Consider the following 20,696-nt stretch of genomic DNA (forward strand, 5'->3'; position numbering starts at 1 on the left):
CAGTCTTTCCTCACTTAACGATGGATTTGTGAGGTGCTGGCCGGTAATAGTTTATGACGTATCACACACACAGTAATTGTAATTTCAGCTTAAGAATCTTCTTTTGCTCAATAAAGTTTCCCCAAAACCCTGACATTTTCCTTTGGTTTGCTTGAGTCAATTAAATGGATATATAATTAGAGTTATCATTATCACTTGACACTTGATTTTAGGTGGTGGAATTGGCCTCTCTGCCAAGTGTGGAGAGTGCTGTGGGCCGCCTTCAGTGTGTTAACTCAACGATTGATCTGATCCAGGCTCAGGCTAAAGAAGCCAGGGTTACTCTGCATCAGTATAAAGACCAAGGTATTAAATAAGGCAGGGGAGTGTATTTGTTTAATTTTCTTCACATCTTTGTGTGATTTATAGATTCTCTGTCACCTAGTATTTTAGACAAAGTAATGCATTATAATAATGAGTTCTAGATGGAAATAATTACCTTTTACAAAATGTTATATATTTCCAGAAGGAGAACCCGAACTGGTGCTGAGTACCAAGGAGCTGGTGGCTCTTTTGACAACGGTTGTGGTACAAGCTCAGTGTTCCCACTTGGTAGCTAACATATACTACATGACACACTTCGTCTTCTCCGTTACTGAAGATGATCCACTCTGGTATGAACTACATAGCAAGTTTCCAACAAGTTTTGCCTTCATTTATCATCTAGCAGTTCATTTGCACTTATCACAAATCCTAAATCCTGTTTTTTCATGGATTTAAGATACAGTGGAACCTCAAATATCAAACTTTGTTCAGTCCAGAAGGCTGTTCGAGTGCCTTTACCGAATGAATTTATTCCCATCAGGAATAATGTAAATTAGATTAGTCCATTTCAGACCCTCAAAAATACACTTATAAAAGCACTTACAAAAATACACTTACATAATTGGTTGTATTGGGAGCAGTTCAATTTTTGAGGTTCCACTGTATTTTTAATTTTTATGCTTTTAATATGTTTTAAGGTAATTTTATACATGCATTTTTAATTTATTGATAGTAAGTTGGTAGATGGCAACTACCCAGGGAGGTACTACCGTCTTGCCAAGTGAGTGTAAAACGGAAGCCTGTACTTGTTTTACATGATGGTAGGATTGCTGGTGTCTTTTCTCTGTCTTATAAACATGCAAGATTTCAGGTACATCTTGCTACTTCTACTTACACTTAGGTCACACTACACATACATGTACAAGCATATATATTTATATACACACCCCTCTGGGTTTTCTGCTATTTTCTTTCTAGTTCTTGTTCTTGTTTATTTCCTCTTATCTCCATGGGGAAGTGGAACAGAATTCTTCCTCCATAAGTCATGCGTGTAGTAAGAGGCGACTAAAATGCCGGGGGCAAGGGGTTAGTACAGGTTGACCATCACTAATCCGGCAATCAGTTATCTGGTTCCATCAGTAATCTAGCACTAATTTCGGCTAGCATAATTTCAAATTTCATCATTGTACTGACTCGAATCATTATACTGACTCAGAAATTGTGCAGATGGTTGTAAATCCACAGCAGAAAGCCAATGGAGGAGAAAGCAGTGATAAAAATGAGGAAGATGTAGTAGAAAGTGTCTCTATTGATAGGTTAATTAAGTGTATTCTAACCTAACTACTCTGTAATCCGGCAAACTCACTAATCCGGCATACTACAGGTCCCAGTGATGCCGGATTAGTGATGGCCAACCTGTAATCCCTTCTCTTGTATAAATTACCAAATTTAGAAAGAGAAACTTATGTTTTTTCTTTTTGGGCCACCCTGCCTTGGTGGGATATGGCCGGTTTGTTGAAAAAAAAAAATTTAATTTATTGATAGTAAGTTGGTAGATGGCAACTACCCAGGGAGGTACTACCATCCTGCCAAGTGAGTGTAAAACAGAAGCCTGTACTTGTTTTACATGATGGTAGGATTGCTGGTGTCTTTTCTCTGTCTTATAAACATGCAAGATTTCAGGTACATCTTGCTACTTCTACATGCACTTAGGTCACACGACACATACATGTACAAGCATATATATATATATATATATACACACACATCCCTCTGGGTTTTCTTCTATTTTCTTACTAGTTCTTGTTCTTGTTTATTTCCACTTATCTCCATGGGGAAGTGGAACAGAATTCTTCCTCCGTAAGCTATGCGTGTTGTAAGAGGTGACGAAAATGCCGGGAGCAAGGGGCTAGTAACCCCTTCTCCTGTATAAATTGCTGAATTTAAAAAGAGAAACTTAGGTTTTTCCTTTTGGGCCACCCTGCCTTGGTGGGATATGGCTGGTTTGTTGAAAAAAAAAAAATACATGTGTATAAAACCATCTTGGTTTTCTTCTGTTTTCTTAATGGTTCTTGTTCTTTTTGATTTCCTCCTATCCATGGGAAAGTGGATAGAATTCTTTCTCTGTAAGCCATGCATGCCATCAGAGGTGACTACAATGCTAAGAGCAAGGGGCTAGTAATCCCTTCTGTATACATTACTAAGTTTAAATAGAAAAATTTTCATTTTTCTTTTTAGGTCACCCTGCCTTAGAACATAAAAACATAAGAAAGAAGGAACACTGCAGCAGGCCTACTGGCCCATGCGAGGCAGGTCCAAGTCTTCTACCGGCTTAAGCCAATGCCCCAACCTAGTCAGGTCAGGTCACATTCACTTAAGAAAGGAACACAGCAACTGACCTAGTAGCACAAGCTAATCAGATCCAACTCACACCCACCCATGTATTTATCTAACCTATTTTTAAAACTACACAATGTTTTAGCCTCTATAACTGTACTCGGGAGTTTGTTCCACTCATCCATAACTTTATTAACAAACCAGTGAATTTTTCCAACTTAAAACCATTGCTGCGAGCCCTGTCTAGGCTAGATATTTTCAGCACGTTATTTACATCCCCTTTATTTACTCCTGTCTTCCATTTATACACCTCAATCATAATGCCCTAATTCTATGCCTTTCTAGAGAGTGCAGATTCAGGGCCCTCAGTCTATCTTCATAGGGAAGATTTCTGATACATGGGATCAACTTTGTCATCCTCCTTTGTATGTTTTCCAGAGCATTTATATCCATTCTGTAATACGGTGACCAAAACTGTGCAGTATAATCTAAATGAGGCCTAACCAAGGATATATAGAGTTGAAGAACAACCTGAGGATTCCTATTATTTATGCTTCTTGATATGAAGCCAAGGATTCTGTTAGCTTTATTGCGAACACTTATGCACTGTTGTCTTGGTTTCAGATTACTGCTAACCAGAACTCCTAAATCTTTTTCGCAGTCCGTAATATTAAGATCTACATTATTTAGTTTATATGTGGCATGGTTAATTTCCTGTCCAACATTTAGAACTTTGCATTTATCTATATTAAACTGCATCTGCCACTTCTCTGAACATTGCATCAGTCTATTCAAATCTTCCTGGAGTGCTCTAATGTCCTCGTCAGAATGAATTCGATGGCCTATTTTAGTGTCATCGGCAAACTTGCTTATGGCGCTCTTTATGCCCTCATCAATGTCGTTTATGTAGATTGTGAACAACAGGGGGTTCAACACTGACCCCTGTGGAACACTGCTCATGGCACTTCCCCACTCTGATTTCTCCCCATTTATGCAAACTCTGCTGCCTATCTGTCAACCATGCCTCTGTCCAGGAAAAAATTTCTCCTCCTATTCCATGTTCCTTAATTTTCCTCGGTAGTCTCTGATGTGGGACTCTGTCAGAGCCCTTAATAAAGTCCATATTCTACCTCCTCGTATACCTTAGCGAAAAAAAATTAATAAATTCGTAAGGCAGGAATGCCCCTTTGTAAAACCATGCTGAGATTCGTTGATTAATTTATGCTTTCCAAAGTGGCTACGAACTGCCTCAGCAATTATTGATTCAAAAATTTTCCCACTATGGAGGTTAGGCTTATTGGCCTTGGTGGGATACAATTTATATGGATTTAAATTTTTTTTTTTTTTCAACAAGTCGGCCATTTCCCACTGAGGCAGGGTGACCCAAAAAGAAAGAAAATCCCCAAAAAGAAAATACTTTCATCATCATTCAACACTTTCACCTCACTCGCACATAATCACTGTTTTTGCAGAAGTGCTCAGAACACAACAGTTTAGAAGCATATACGTATAAAGATACACAACATATCCCTCCAAACTGCCAATATCCCAAACCCCTCGTTTAAAGTGCAGGCATTGTACTTCCCATTTCCAGGACTCAAGTCCGACTATATAAAAATAACCGGTTTCCCTGAATCCCTTCACTAAATATTACCCTGCTCACACTCCAACAGATCGTCAGGTCCCAAGTATCATTCGTCTCCATTCACTCCTATCTAACACGCTCATGCACGCTTGCTGGAAGTCCAAGCCCCTCGCCCACAAAACCTCCTTTACCCCCTCTTTCCAACCCTTTCGAGGACGACCCCTACCCCTCCTTCCTTCCCCTATAGATTTATATGCTTTCCATGTCATTCTACTTTGATCCATTCTCTCTACATGACCAAACCACCTCAACAACCCCTCTTCTGCCCTCTGACTAATGCTTTTATTAACTCCACACCTTCTCCTAATTTCCACACTCCGAATTTTCTGCATAATATTTACACCACACATTGCCCTTAGACAGGACATCTCCACTGCCTCCAACCGTCTCCTCGCTGCTGCATTTACCACCCAAGCTTCACATCCATATAAGAGTGTTGGTACTACTATACTTTCATACATTCCCTTCTTTGCCTCCATAGATAACGTTTTTTGACTCCACATATACCTCAACGCACCACTCACCTTTTTTCCCTCATCAATTCTATGATTAACCTCATCCTTCATAAATCCATCCGCCGACACGTCAACTCCCAAGTATCTGAAAACATTCACTTCTTCCATACTCCTCCTCCCCAATTTGATATCCAATTTTTCTTTATCTAAATCATTTGATACCCTCATCACCTTACTCTTTTCTATGTTCACTTTCAACTTTCTACCTTTACACCATATGCCTTTTCTAAATCCATAAATGCAATAAAAACTTCCCTACCTATTTTTATTTTTATTTTTATGGAATAAGAATGCATGTATGTACAATTTGTTTTTAATTAAACATGTATCCACTTGTTCAGCAACATATTCTTTATCAGTTCATATTATCTGTTCTTTGAATTACAAAAAGAAAATCAGATAAAGTAAAGGGAAACAAAAACACACAAACTGTATAAAATAAAAACTTACTAGATTTTTTATACTACTGCATTTAAATAAAATAGGTCCCACACTTGTGGTCCTCAAAATTGTTCATAAGTTACTAACAAAAAAAGGGCACAATACCGTGACTGGAACAAGGCGATATACGTTGATTGTTTGGGACTTATTTTCCTCAGTACTCTTACACAATTTGGTACTTTTACAATATGGTGAGATTCTCATTTTGTAAATATGTTCTAATAGCATTTCTTTTGTGTAGGAAAAGCCTTGGTCTTTTACGACTCACTCTGGAGAACATAATGAAACTTGACGTTGCTCGCCTCCCGCCCGCTAGCAAGAACATGCGTAAAGAACTCTCACTGCAGGACCTCATGCAGGTAATGAAAAAAATAAATATAGGAATGTTTCAGAGCAACATTAACTAATTAGCTAGACACGATGGTGGGAGGCACTCTTCCTGAACTCTGAAGGAGGGGTGACAATGTGATGTCAACACACTTTTGACAAGACGGTGATTGAATGAGCTATGGTGAATGAATTTTCTCTTTTTTTGGGGGGGGGGAGGGGGGAGGAGTCACCTTACCTCAGTGGGAATTGGTTAATGTTTTGAAAATGAACGACCTTTGTTTTTGTAAGGCAAAGTACACCTACCATCCGACTTACGCCCTGCTCAACTTACGACCACTCGACTTACGACTGTGTTTTATATGCCAAATTTCTGGGAAATAAACAACTATTTGTGTTGTACAGTGTTTATCCTAAACCTTACAGTATAAAATACAGTACTAACAGCATAAAAAGTAAAGTAAAACATGAAATACCAAATAAAACAATAAAATAGTCATTACAAAAATGTTTTGTTGATATTCAGTAGTAAAATTCGACTTACGACCATTTCGACTTACGACCGGTTTCTCGGAACTAAACTCGGTCGTAAGTCGGATGGTAGGTGTATTTAGATATGGCAGAGATGAACCCAAATAGATACTTCAAAACTGAAGCTGAGAGAGGTACTCTGCTTTTATCTTCTGCTTTATTTTCTCCATGTGAGTACACTTGTTCTAGTTATTTTTTTAATCTAGACTTTGGCTACATAAAGTATAAAAAAAATATTATTTGCTGAAGTACAAAATTAGGTTACATTTATTGCATATGTTATGAGTAACCCCTTGTTTTGCAGAGCTTTTCAGATAGACTAAAACTAGTAGTTCAGATTATGTATTTGACATTATATACTGTAGCTGTATAGTTGGTGTTGCATTATTTGAATGTTAAGTATAATGGAGTTGGCAAAAAATAGTTATTAAATGTATTGATTATTTTATGTAACAAAATTGTATATGCAGAGCATTTTTCTTTATTACCATCCTCTACTTCTTTATTCCACCATTAATTTCTTTACATCCTCCTATAATCACAAACTTCTGCTACATACTCTGGCACTCTATTCTTAAATCTATCACATTTTTTTTTTTCAGGGTGACCCAAAAAAGAAAGAAAATCCCCAAAAAGAAAATACTTTCATCATCATTCAACACTTTCACCACACTCACACATTATCACTGTTTTTGCAGAGGTGCTCAGAATACAACAGTTTAGAAGCATACACATATAAAGATACACAACATATCAATCTCTTCCACATTATATGTACTTTAGCTCATCTTTCTCTCAGTAGTTACTTATATTTCCCCTAACTGTCTCTCCTGTTTTATTTCTTTCTTATACATTGACACCATTCTTCTGGCACTCCATCTACCTCTTCCAATTTGTTTTCTGCTGTATTTCAGTCATTTTATTAATGTGTTTACTTTAGAAGATGTACACAGGGTGTTTTTGTAAGATAATGTCTGAACTCGGGCAGTAAATTTTCTCCTTTGTTCTCTTCCACTATTCATTCATTAGATTATTTGTAAACTACTTATATTTTAGATACTCTGTATGTGTATTTAACTTGAAATTATTATAATCTTGTAGACATGATACAATGATTACTGATACTGTGTTTAAAATTTTAGGTTAGTGCAGAAGTAGAGTCCAGATTTGAAACTAAGGGAGCCAGTCGCAGTATTGGAGATATTACTGCCTTGGACTTACAGCTTCATCAATTAACCCAACAAATCCAGCTTTCTACACAAGCACTATCTGAAACTCACTTGACTGAGAGAAATTCGGCCAGTCGCAGATCTGACCGTTCACCAATGTCACCCACCCAAGACAGTGGCAAAGTACAGAGCTTTAGGTAAGTCAGTTGAGTATTAAAACATGGCTGATTAGTGTTCACTAATAATTTATGATGAAACTGTCATTTAAATATAAAAGTGTTATCTAAGGTTAGTTCTGTCCATCATTACAAAAACAATAATCTTTAACTTTAGCCAGGGTTTGTCAATCAAAATGGAACTGAGTAAGTAACTGTATAACATTTATATATATAGGTTCAGTGTAGAGTAGGTGTTATAGGCAAACACTGGGTACAGGAAGGTAAGGTGCTGATGTCTTGTTTCTTGTCATGCTGTCATCTCAGTCTTCTTGTATTAACTTATTTAAAAGAGGTTAATTTTCCCCAACTTTGATGTTACTTTCATAAATCTCAAAGGCAGTAACTATGTTATGATGGGGATGCTATTATTATTTTTGTGACTTAGCAGATGCCCTTGGGTAAAAACACTGGATGGGGTATGTTTTTTGTCACTGACTACTACTGAAGGGTCAGACTAAATGCTGCTAGGGTTTCACTGTTGGTTGTCAGCTCTACCTACTGAAGGAGTTACCTTATTGGCTGCCCAGTGTTGGGGTTTACTGAGGTAAAGGATCTTTAAACCAGAGTGGGCAAACATTTAAATCATGGGCACTTTCTGGTAATGAGAGCTTCCTGAAAAAATAGGAACCCCACTCAGGACCTCTCACCTCATGGGGAGGGGGGTACACCATGTCTCCAGGATCCAGTTATTTTGATTATTAATTTTCTAGATTTTACAATTACAGTATGGAACCCATACCTGATCAAACACATGAAGAAATTGGAGAAGGTGCGTGGGTTTGTAACAATACTAGTCCCAGAGCTCCTTTGAGGAGAAGTTATTGGAATTCAATCTGATGACACTGGAGGACTAAGGGGGATATGATAACGACCTTCAGAATACTGAGAGGAATTGACAAGGTGAACAGAGACAGAATGTTTCAGAGAATGTTTCAACTGGAAGTTGAAAGCTCAGATGAGTCATAGGGATGTTGGGAAGTATTCCTTCAGCTTTAGAGTTAGGAAGTGGAACAATCTGGAGAGTAAAGTGGTAAAGGCAGGATCCATACATATCTTTAAGAAGAGGTATGACAAGGCTCTTGAAGCCAGGAGAGAGTGGACCTAGTAGTGGCCAGCAACTGGGCAGGCCCAGGAGCTGTGAGTCGACCCCTGCAACTACATACAGGCGAGTACAATGGTTTAGTGTATGGTCATAAGGCATCTTATGTAATGTATATTCCTTATCTTTTTTTGTCACATTCCCAGTAATCTACAAGTCTGTTCATTTCTTCTTCACCAAACACATTTTTTCCTCTGATTGTAGGAAATACGTACTTGGGGTCACAGATGGATGTTAAAAAGCGCAGATGAACCACAGGGATATCAGAAAGTATTTCTTCAGTCTCAGGGCAGTTCAGCAGTGGAATGATCTCAGTGTAATGGCAGCAGGTTCCATGCATAGTTTTAAGGGTGGGCACAATAGAGCCCCTAATTCTAGGAGGGAGGGAATTTGGCAAGTGGCAAGTTGAGAGGCAGGGCCAGGAGCTGAGACTTGGCTCCTGCAACCACAAATGGGTGAAACAGGTGAGTAAAGTCACACTCTCTCTTACACTCACTTTATACTCTTGCTCTCTTATATTCTGTCCCTCTTATACTTTCTAACACTTACACACTCACTCACTCTTGTATACTAGCTTTAGAAACTTATTGGATATAATTTTATGTACTAAATCATCTTTTCTATAGGGAGTTTCTGTCTGGCATCCCATCTTCACTACGGGAGAGCTTGCGGCGTAGACAGTCTCAGCAGAGAAGTGCTATCCAGTCATCACTTAATGGATAGCAGTGCAGGTGGCTCACAAGTTGCAACATTGTTCTTTGTGCTCTTTTGATATCATTCAGTATTTTCTGAATGCCCAAAGCATTAAAATCATGTTGGTTAGAAGGTAAATACATCTGTGGAAAATGTAATTTAAATATGTAGAATATGTGGGGTAATATTTGTTGGTTACAGATTTAAAGTTGATTTTTGGCAGTTTCATATGTGAATTGACATGACTGAATTGTGTTTCAGTAGGAGATTAGTGCCTGTGGCTGTTAGGATGTATTTCATACAAATACCAAATAACTAATGTTGATGACTTTATGGAGACTTTAGTATGAAACCTTAGTACAGTGGACCCCCGGTTAACGAACTTTTTTCATTCCAGTAGTATGTTCAGGTGCCAGTACTGACCGAATTTTTTCCCATAAGGAATATTGTGAAGTAGATTAGTCCATTTCAGACCCCCAAACATACACGTACAAACGCACTTACATAAATACACTTACATAATTGGTCGCATTTGGAGGTGATCGTTAAGCGGGGGTCCACTGTAGTTTTATGCAGTTTCCCATTCTTGTCACCTGAATTCATTATAAACATCATATATTATGCTTAAATTCATAAATAATCCATTATTTTCAAGTGATTACTACATTTGATCAAATCTAATTTCAAAATGCTTTTGGCATAGGGAAATGATAGAGAAAATATTATAACATTATTGTTGAAACCAGTCAAGGCACACAGGTACTTTTCTGATTTCTGACTCGGTGAAAAGATTGGAGCTCACAGCTGGATTACTTTTGTCACAGAACAGTTGGAGCTCGCAACTGGATTTATGGATAATGGGAAAAGATTGGTGCATACAGCTGGTTTTATGGATTATAGGAAGAGATTGGTGCTCACAGTTGGGTTTATGGATAATGGGAAAAGATTGGAGCTTGCAGCTGGTTTTATGGATCATGGGAAAAGATTGGTGCTTGTAGCTGAGTTTATAAATCATGGAGAAGATTGGTGCTTGGAGCTGGGTTTATGGATCATGGAAAAGATTGGAGCTTGCAGCGGAATTTGATGTAGTTTTGTTGATCTTTGTAAGGATTTGGACCCAGTATTATACAAGGGTCATAGACATTCTAATCTTTCATATCAAAGAAATTACCTCCTGAATTTTGTGGAGCATGATTTCTTGAATGTTTCTATAAGGATGAGCTATGTAAGACTGGTGGTTAAGTTTGATGGTGTTGTTAACAAAGTACATTGTGTGACCATGTGTTTGGTAAATGTATATTGACTATGCCTGAGGCAGAAAATGCCTGTCAGCATCTTTGTTTAATGTTAGATGAGTTGACCCAAATGAAACTGGCCAAAAAATCTATTAGTAAAGAGATGTATAGAAATCCCCCACTTAGCAGTGCTGTATAATTTTGTTCTCTGACTAAAGATACATTAGGGAACAAGTTTGTTTAGAGTCCAACTGTTCTTTGCTTAATAACTTCCTTAGAGCAGCTGTCATTATTAACTAAAACACAAACAAAATTTCTCATTTCTTGACTGATTTTGGTCAACTTGCACATACACCAAAATATCATAAATAATAAATCAGTGCATTTGATATTGTATAAATATTATATAATAAAAAATAATCCTCATTACGAATCTATAGATAAAATTAATTTCTTGGTTGTTTTTATTATTAAAAATAAGTTTATCACATAAGCACCACTCATATACAGTGAAAAATTATTTTAAAATTTTAATCATAATTATTGTGTTATGTAGTTAACACATTGCCAAAATTTTATTTCACATTTCTTGACCTTTACCCCCTAAAAAAAACCCATTACGCATTTGAACCAAACGGCCAAATACAAAAAAAAAAAAAAAAAATTTAGTCAAAATAAGAGAAAATCTAACTTACATCTTGTTACTTTTATTGTATTATGTATACTGTGTAATGTACACAATACATTCCTCCCTTCCTGTGTATGCCTTGATGCTGAAGAGCTTTCAATCCAGTGAATTGGATCAAACCAGATTACCTGCAATTAACAAAGTACTGTATGACCCTTACAAACACACAAATTGTTTTATTTGATGAATTTTGATGTATTTGGAAAAGCACTTTCACTTCCCTGGTTACTTTGAACATTTTGGGAAGACTAAATCTAGACCCTCAAACTTCTTGACTTTTCATAATTGATTTTAGATTTGCTAAGTTGGTTTAATTTATTTAAGTTATCTGAAAATGAGATTATTAAATGTAAGTAGTATTTTAATCAACAAAACTCTGTATATTAAAACAAGAATGTTAATATGAAGAGATAATACAGTTTTATTGACAATTTAAGTTATAATACTAACTAGGGGTTTTGCACTTAACTATGAATACAAAAAATAATCTGTTCATTCCATTTTTAAAGACATTTGGTGTCCAATACATACATTATATATCAAAAGTCGAATTTGGTAAGAAAATTATTGTGAAGACACTTTTCCCCTGGCCTGCATCCCCAATTATAACATGGGTGTCTGAGGAAAAATTGGTTTAAGATTTGTGTAAAATTTCCTTGTAATTTATTTCTTAGGAATACATCATGATTGCTAAGTGGGGGACAACTGTGCCTTCATAGTTTGACTAGTTTATTGATTGAGAATGTATTATCTGATAAATTGTACAATATAATGGTTGGAGATTAGTTGTCAAGCTTTTGTAGAACAAATATATGGCATTGTAGTCTGAAGTTTGTTCACCGAGGAGGATTACTGTAGTGGCAGCTCTTCGTTGTGACTAAATAGCACTTTATATGCATACATTGTGTATGTATCATTATGCAGATATGTACCTAAGTGTAAATATAGAAGATAATAAATTATGCTAATAGAATATTTACATAACAGCGTTATTATACGTAACTTTTTCAATGTTCAAAACTTATGATTCCATCAGTAAAGAGAGTGCAGGGCAACTAGGACAAGTGTAGCTTCCCAGAGTAAGCAATAATATTTTATAGCTACATGTGAGCAAATGTATTATTTTCCAGAGTAGGTGTTAGGTGCTGTATCATTAGTCTTCTGTCACTGTACTTATTGGATCAGATCCAACACTTACAAAATCCTTGTGATATTGTCCGTCCATTTGTATAAAAGATTTTTAAAGTGAGTGTTGGCATTCCAGGTTGTATGAACAAAATGTGTTCATAAACTGCAGGAAGTTCAGTGTAATATATAAATTAATCAGGTATCCAGTTGAAGGAAGAAACAATGGCAGTACAGTAAAAGCTTGATTTAGTGCAACAGTAGCACGATTGTTGCAGAAATATATCTTCATAATGGATAGCTCTGTAGAATGAAAAACGTGATTTGGTTTCACCAAGTAGTTTATAAAGCAAGTGGTAAAGTTAAGCATATAGTGTTTAGAATAAAGTTATGACAGTAAACACACACACACACATGCACATGCACATGATCATAGATTCTCTTGTTCTTTGTTGTGTACAATTATAAATAGTGGAACAGTTGCTTTTGTTTTCAAATCAATAATAACTTTCCCCCAACTTAGTCAAAGATGGTGTGTTATATGTGTTTGTACTCAGTACTTTGTTGTTCTTAATTGCCATCAATGGACTCTCCTCCAGTTTTCCTTCTTGGACTTGGTCTTGTATGAGGATGATTTTTGTCATTTGCTTGTACTGGCAAAAACATTCATCTGGCATCAACCTGGCTGCAACATGCTATAAACTGTATACTACTTCTGATTGGGCTTCACATGGTTATAAGTTCTTTCTCCAAAAATGAGTTCAGTTACTTTCCCTCTATAATTTATCAATCCTTCCTTCCTTGCTAGTGACAGATGGCCAGTTGTTGGGTCCCCAGGAAAAGCAGCTTTTGAGGGTTCCTGCAACTATAACTTAATTGTAAAATTACTTGTGTGTATATGTAGTATCATCCCTTACATAATCATATTTTTGTGCCCAGTGACCTGCTTTTTTTGGGTGGCTCACTGCTCCTCCCTTTATTTTGGGACTGCTTCTCACCATTCTTGTATGGCTGTCTTACTGTGGACTGCTAAACTGTTTAATTGTTTGGGTTCTTTGAGTGCCATGTGTTATGGAAGCCTCATGTTGCCTTTCTTAAACCTGAATGTTTGTGGGAGGCAGATGGACTTTTCCCCCTTTTCATTCAGTCTTAGTCTTATTTAAACTAGACAATTGGTACTAGGTATATTCCTCTGCTCCTGCATCTACTGTTGTATGACCTATGCAGGTTTAGATATAATTCATCATCATGGATTGCATCTATATCTTTGAGGCCATTCAATTTTGAGTCAAACTTCCCTTCCATGTACAATAACCAAGGTGTCTATTGTTTTCATTTTCTTGATCATTTTGGTGGCCTTCGTAAGCCTATGGCCTGTAGTTATTACAAACATTAATATAGCTAACAGTTTAGAGTATTAATAGTTCATTTGCATCTCTTCAGATTTAGGTTCCTTGTCCTATCGCTGTGTATTCTGTTTCTTACTTCTGTTCCATCTTTGAAATTCCTATGGTTCAAATGTGCCTCACCCATCTCCCATTCAAGAAGTCTCATTTCTCTTCTTTGGGCTCTTGCTCTCTCTTCCTTGATTCTGATTACACTTTGATGCTACTAATGAGCACAAAGATGGCTCCAAGCCCTCTGAAGGAGTAGGGTATGTAGCTGTTTTTACTTTTTGCATGATCCAAGGCTGACTGCAGCAGTTGGTTAGTAGTTTCACAGCAGAGCTGCATTCTATTCTCAGTACTTTTGTCCACATTGCTATTCATTCAATGATAGATGTACTGCATCTTTAGTAGATGTGAAACTTATTTTTCACTTGGCCCCTGCCTATTCTGAGGCTCAAGGCACTGTACTTACTGATTCCTTTGTATGCTCCATGTACAGAACCTTTCAATCTCCTGCAGGCAATTATTTTTTAATCATTTATTGGTTCTAATGCAGCTCTTGAGAGTATACTTTATTATTTTTAAGGTAGGTGCTAAACCACTGATGGTTATTCAGTGCTTCATGGCAGAGATGAACTAGATGATGGAGGGAGAGGGGAAGGTGTCAAGGGAAGAGCCTCAGGGGTAAGCATGGAGCGGGGAAAGAGCTTACAGTTATAGTACTGTGATTCTTTGATGGGGGTGCTGTGATGCTGAAGGGTTCTTGGTCAAAGGAATTGGAGATACAAACACCTTCCTTTGATTAACCAGAATTATTTCTCATTCCCTAGGTGTTGTATGTATATATTATAAAACAGTGTTAGTGGAGAAATCATATCAATGGTACTTTAAAGCTGTGACTGTTGGAGAGGAGAGTAGACAGTCAGCAACGGCACCCTTACATTCGTTGCAAAGTGGCAATGGGTGTCTCAGCTCCTGACAGCACTCTGGGTTATTGATCTGTATTAGTGACAAATAAACAGTTTCTTTTATCAGACCACAGTAGGGTTTCTGGTTGCTTTCCTTCAATGTCTTTGGTTCTAGGAAATGATACCTGGTTTGACTCATTTTGTTCACTCTAGCATCATGCATAGCTATTTTATAGAAGCTTCCAGCCTCAGTAAAAATTGTCAAGCCATTCTGATAATCTCTAATGTCTATTGATTGATTGTTCCATTCATCTGTGTGTGTGTTAGCTTCATTTAAAGGACCTTCATCAATGATGTGCTTACTGGTGGTCTGTCTACCCTCCTCTGGCATTCCTACTTATTAATATATGTGTATTCCATTTCTAGGCTGTATGACCCATAGAGGTTTAGTGCTTGTTTTTAATATATGACTTCTTGCCTAACACTGGTTTGTTACACTGACTCTGACTTGTCTTTTGTCATAGTTCTTTGCTCAACATTTCACTTTTTTCCCTTAACCTTCTCATTTGTCCTTCCAGCATAGAGCTGAATGACTTGCATGGACTTAGTGCTTTCCATGAATTCAATAATATCCTGTGTTTTTTGGGAGGTTTTACTCTTAAATTTTTCTTAAATCAATAGGGTCCAGGTCCCATAGTTGTCAATGATAGACTAATTATATTGCCAGTGGTGAGATGTGGCATCTTACTACATTTCTTATGATGACATGATGGTAAGATATTTTGTGGCAGCAATGATCGAAGGTTGTGATTGATGCACGCTTATTTATGGTTCAGTCAGCCAAAAAAATGTTTCCCATATAAAAAAAATCACATTGTTACATCTTACACACAAACAGTATGGAATACAAAAGTGGCAAAAGATGTCATAACTAGGAATAGTAAAAGTAACATTATAGGTTTATTTCCCATATACAAATGCATTTGATAATGTTTTAATGGAAATCTTTGCTAAATAGACATTTGCTCCTCCCCAAAGCAATCAAATACATTTTGAAGTTTGAATGTATGTATTGTCTGTAGATGTACCAAACTTATGGTGCGCCCCCTCCAGTACTCGGTTATTTTAATTACATTAATAATTAACAGAGAAAAGAGAGAGAAGTTATTTAGTACATTTTGGGTTCTAATGAAGTACTGTACAATATAAATTTTTCTATTTTTGTGTATTTTGTTGGTAACAGATGGCATAACATGAACCTATTACAGTAGTGCAGTCATATAGCAGAAAATTCATGACTTGCTACTTTTGAGCTCTTCATGAAACTGGCCTTTACTGTGAAGATTGGGTCAGTAATAGGTACACCCTTAATGGGCTTTTGTGTAAATCATATGTACTGTAACTCATCAGTGTCTGTCAATCAAATGCTGTGAGTTGATTTATGCTTGGCAAGTCAGCATAGAACTTCAGCTGTTTCTAACACTTTATGTTGCTGAAACATCAACACTGAGTCTTACAGGCCCTTATAAAACACCTGTAGATTTCTATTTTCTGTATAATATAGTAGGTTCCATGAATTCACATAGGGTTTCATTTCAGGAGGTCCCACAATTTGAAAATAGAAAATTGTCTGCATAAAAATGTTTTTCATATTTGGTTTTATTTTGTGTTTGAGACCATATTCCTTAAATTGTGTTCTAATATGGTTAATATTGAAAGCAAGAACAAACACAATATACATAATTTGATATAGTTAGTTTTCAGTTTATGCATCATACAGTAAGCTTAAAAAATTTGGGTATAAAGTTGAATAATTGTATTCCATGAATTAAGGCCACAGTGAATTAGGGGACAACTGTAATGTGTTTTTATTTGCTCCAGTGGCAACACTCATCACTTAAGTTTGAATGCTTTTTGTATGCCATTAGTGGCAAAACACACACAACTGCAGCATTGTGTAGCAGAAAAGAATAAACACCAAATTCAAACAATGGAGGAAAAAATGCAGGTCTGTGGGAGATCAGAGCTATGAAGCTTAATTACCATATTTTCTTATGGAACTCTGAGCCTAATTTACAGATGCAGAAGATAATATCTTCACAATCCCACAAACATGAAACATTAAAGAATCGATTTGTTCACTAACCAGGATTTTGGCCATGATGGCACCTCAAATGATAAAGGAAATGCTAAAGATGTGACAGACATGTTGTGGACTGCAGTAGAAGCAAGTCCCATAATGAGAATATTCAATTTTTTTTTCAAAAATGCTGATGTTTTCTTCATTCCACTTTTCATATTGTTCAGCAGAACGAAAATGTTGATCATGAAGGTATGCTACTTACATGTGTAGTACTTTTAATATGTTAGCACATTATATTTCTTGATAAATTTTATACCTGTATTAAATATCGTAGTAAGTGAACTTTGACTAACTAACCACTGGAATACTGTAATGTGTAAAATGTTTAGTGTGTGGGTTTTAAGACTTCTGTTCCTACACTTTAAGTAAGGTTATGTACTACAACTGAAATCATTTTTTCTTACAATTGGTGCTTTATTGAAATTGTACTACTGTATAGAATTATATAGTAGTTTACAAAGTTAAAATTACTGTGATAAATTATGTATATGATCAGTTAATTCTTTACCGATAGTAACTACAGTGGACCCTCGACTAATGCTATTAATCCGTTCCTGAGAGCTCATCGTTAGTCAAAATAATCGTTAGTCAAGTTAATTTTCCCCGTAAGAAATAATGGAAATCAAATTAATCTGTGCAAGACACCCAAAAGTATTGAAAAAAAAAAATTTTAACACATGAAATATTAATTTTAATACACACAAACTGAAGAAGAGATGCACAGTTACATGACACTTACCTTTATTGAAGATCTGGTGATGATTGATGGGATGGGAAGAGGGGAGTGTGTTGATGGTCTTAGTGTTTAGAAGGGGAATCCCCTTCCATTAGGACTTGAGGTGGCAAGTCCTTTTTCGGGGTTACTTCCCTTCTTTTAATGCCACTAGGACCAGCTTGAGAGTCACTGGACCTCTGTCGCACAACATATCTGCCCATAGAGGCCTGTACCTCCCGTTCCTTTATGACATTCCTAACGTGTTTCACAACGTTGTCAGTGTCACCATTAAACACTTGTTCAGGTTTCAGTCCTTCACTGTCTATGTACTCCTTGAATTCCTGCACATATTTTTCAGCTGCTTTTTGGTCCAAACTGGCAGCCTCACCATGCCTTATCACACTATGTATGCCACTACGATTCTTAAATCTCTCAAACCAACCTTTGCTGGCCTTAAATTCCCTCACATCACTAGTTGCTGGCATTTTTCTAATTAAATCGTCATGCAACTTCCTAGCCTTTTCACATATGATCGCTTGAGAGATGCTATCTCCTGCTATCTGTTTTTCGTTTATCCATACCAATAACAGTCTCTCAACATCTTCTATCACTTGCGATCTCAGTTTCGAAAACATAGTTGCACCTTTGGCAAGAACAGCTTCCTTGATTGCCGTTTTCTTGGCCACAATAGTAGCAATGGTTGATTGGGGTTTTGTGTACAGCCTGGCCAGCTCGGATACATGCACTCCACTTTCATACTTAGCAATGATCTCTTTCTTCATATCCATAGTAATTCTCACCCTTTTTGCTGTAGGGTTGGCACTAGAAGCTTTCTTGGGGCCCATGGTGACTTATTTTGCAGGTGCAATCACTAAAACGGCTGTGATAATATGAAATGTTCCGATTGTATGCTTGGAAGCGACCGCGGTGGCTGGCTGGTTTGTAAACACTGGCCAGAAGTGGACGCGTCTCAGACGGAAGGAATAGTGTTGGTCGAGTTTTTTAGCGCTAATCGAGGCAAAATTTTTGCGATAAAATGTATCGCTAGTCAGATTTATCGTTAATCGATGCCATCGCTGGTCGAGGGTCCACTGTATTAATGTGTAACTTAAAATATAAACAGCTGCAGCTTTTCAAATTATTTTTCTGATTTTATGCAAAGTGTTTTAGATTTGGGTATGAATGAATGATTGTATTGTCAGACAGTGTATGGATATAATGCTTTTATCTTTTATATAAGGCCTTCAAATTGAACTTGGCAGTTGTTTCTTGTAATGGAGTACATTATTAACTTTGAATAGGCAGTTGTTTCTTGTAATGGAGTACATTATTAACTTTGAATAATTCACTGTGATTTTATCTCTGTTGGCTATAAAATAAATGCTACTAGTATTATATTATTTTCAAGTTAGATGTGAAACATTCTTTTGTTTTGTATGCATATTCTAGCAGTATGAAAATGTTTTCTGAAAATCTCAGAACCTCTTTCTGTTAATGAATGAAGTTACTGGTGTGGACACAGTGTTTGCATATTTCACATTGGTAGAAGCTACTGCAAAAGTGTTAGTCAGGCTTTGAAGGACTTAGGTGAAATAAATCCTTAGAAAAAACATACACTGTACTAGAATTTTATCATTAAAGGAAGAAAAGAGGAGAGAATTCTGAATGCAATCAATATTATTAAAGCATGTTTGAAGAGGCTAAAATGGTATACAGTACTATATAGAAAGTGAAAAAAGGCACATATACTGTATGTATACAATAATAACATAACCATAAGGGAAATATTAAATAGGAAATTGCAAATTCATGTATATTTATATACATATCTTTGGTAGCTGTTATGAAGATGTGTGGTTAATTATGTAAACAAGGATGTGTGGTTAATTATGTAAATGCTGAAGTAGGCAACCAATTTCTTAATGCATTCTTCCTTCATGGTTATGTTATATTATTTTTAATGTTATTTTTTTTGTCATGAACATGCACATGAGAGCTGTGTGCATATATACAGCAATGTATATATAAATGCTAAATATAATACATATAAATATTTTCATATTACAGTATGTGAAGTACAAATTGTGAATAGGTTGAAAATATAATGATCATCATCCTGTTAGTGTATTGTGTGTTGGAAATTAAGCAGTTGTGTTATGACCATAAATAGCAGTATTACAGATGATTTGGTAATTTTTTATTCCTAAAGTATGACAGGCAGTGCAAAAAGAAAAATAATGCTGTATATAAGAAAACCTACAAGGAGGAAGGGTAGGAGTCATCCTAGGACAGGGTGGAGGGGGTAAAAGATTGTGTGAAAGGGGCTTGGACATGCAGCAGGCATATGTGTGTGTTAAGGTGAATAGAGACGAATGGTTTTTGGGACCTGATGAGCTGTTGGAGTGACAGCAGGGTAATATTTTGTGAAAGGATTCAGGGAAACCGGTTAAACAGATTTTTTTTTTTTGTCACCCTGCCACAGTGGAAGATGGCCAACATGTTACCTGGGGAGGGTTTTGGGGGTCAATGCCCCTGCAGCCTGTTCTATGACCAGGCTTCATGGTGGATCAGGGCCTGACCAACCAGGCTGTTACTGCTGACCGCACACAAACTGATGTACGAACCACAGCCCGGCTGGTCAGGTACTGACTTTAGGTGTGTGTTCAGCACCACCTTGAAGACAGCCAGGGGTATATTGGTAATCCTCCTTATGTACACTGGGAGGCAGTTGAACATTCTTGGGCCCCGGACACTTATGTTATCTCTCAGCGTACTTGGGGCACCCCTGCTTTTCACTGGGGACATGTTCCATCTCCTGCCGAGTCTTTTGATTTTGTAAGGAGTGATTTCCGTGTGCAAATTTCGTATTGATCCCTCTAGTATTTTCCAAGTGTATATTATCATGTCTCTTTCTTGCCTGCATTCCTGCTGTAAGCCTTCTCCCTGAAAGCTGGCTGCCTTGGATCAAAGTCTAGCGCAAGCTGGAATCCAAGGTATTGGTCCAGTGTGGGTAGATTGGTAAAGCACTGTGTATCTTGTTCCAAGGTTTGTAGGTTCGAGTCTCCTTCAGCCAGAGATCAGTGTTTGTGTATATTTCACCTTCTCTTGCAAATGCCTTGCATTGTTAATATCTCTAGTAAGGCTGATGCATGCAGATGAGATGAGATGAAAAGCTGTAAGCCTTCTCCCTGAAAGCTGGCTGCCTTGGATCAAAGT

The 20,696-nt window shown here is 36.9% G+C and overlaps 1 protein-coding gene across 1 annotated transcript in view; it reads left to right on the plus strand.

Moving 5' to 3' along the window:
- The window catches only part of LOC128701840 (uncharacterized), a 39,831-nt gene extending 20,166 nt beyond the window's left edge, over positions 1 to 19,665 (plus strand). Inside the window, exons 9-13 of the mRNA XM_053795764.2 lie at positions 213 to 345; positions 506 to 653; positions 5,483 to 5,600; positions 7,242 to 7,465; positions 9,212 to 19,665. Of these exons, the coding sequence (XP_053651739.2) occupies positions 213 to 345; positions 506 to 653; positions 5,483 to 5,600; positions 7,242 to 7,465; positions 9,212 to 9,308 (720 nt within the window). The 3' untranslated portion in view covers positions 9,309 to 19,665. The remainder of the gene's footprint in view (positions 1 to 212; positions 346 to 505; positions 654 to 5,482; positions 5,601 to 7,241; positions 7,466 to 9,211) is intronic.
- Positions 19,666 to 20,696: the final 1,031 nt, after the last annotated feature.

The sequence above is a fragment of the Cherax quadricarinatus genome, chromosome 69 (assembly GCF_038502225.1).
Source record: "Cherax quadricarinatus isolate ZL_2023a chromosome 69, ASM3850222v1, whole genome shotgun sequence".
Taxonomy (NCBI): domain Eukaryota; kingdom Metazoa; phylum Arthropoda; class Malacostraca; order Decapoda; family Parastacidae; genus Cherax; species Cherax quadricarinatus.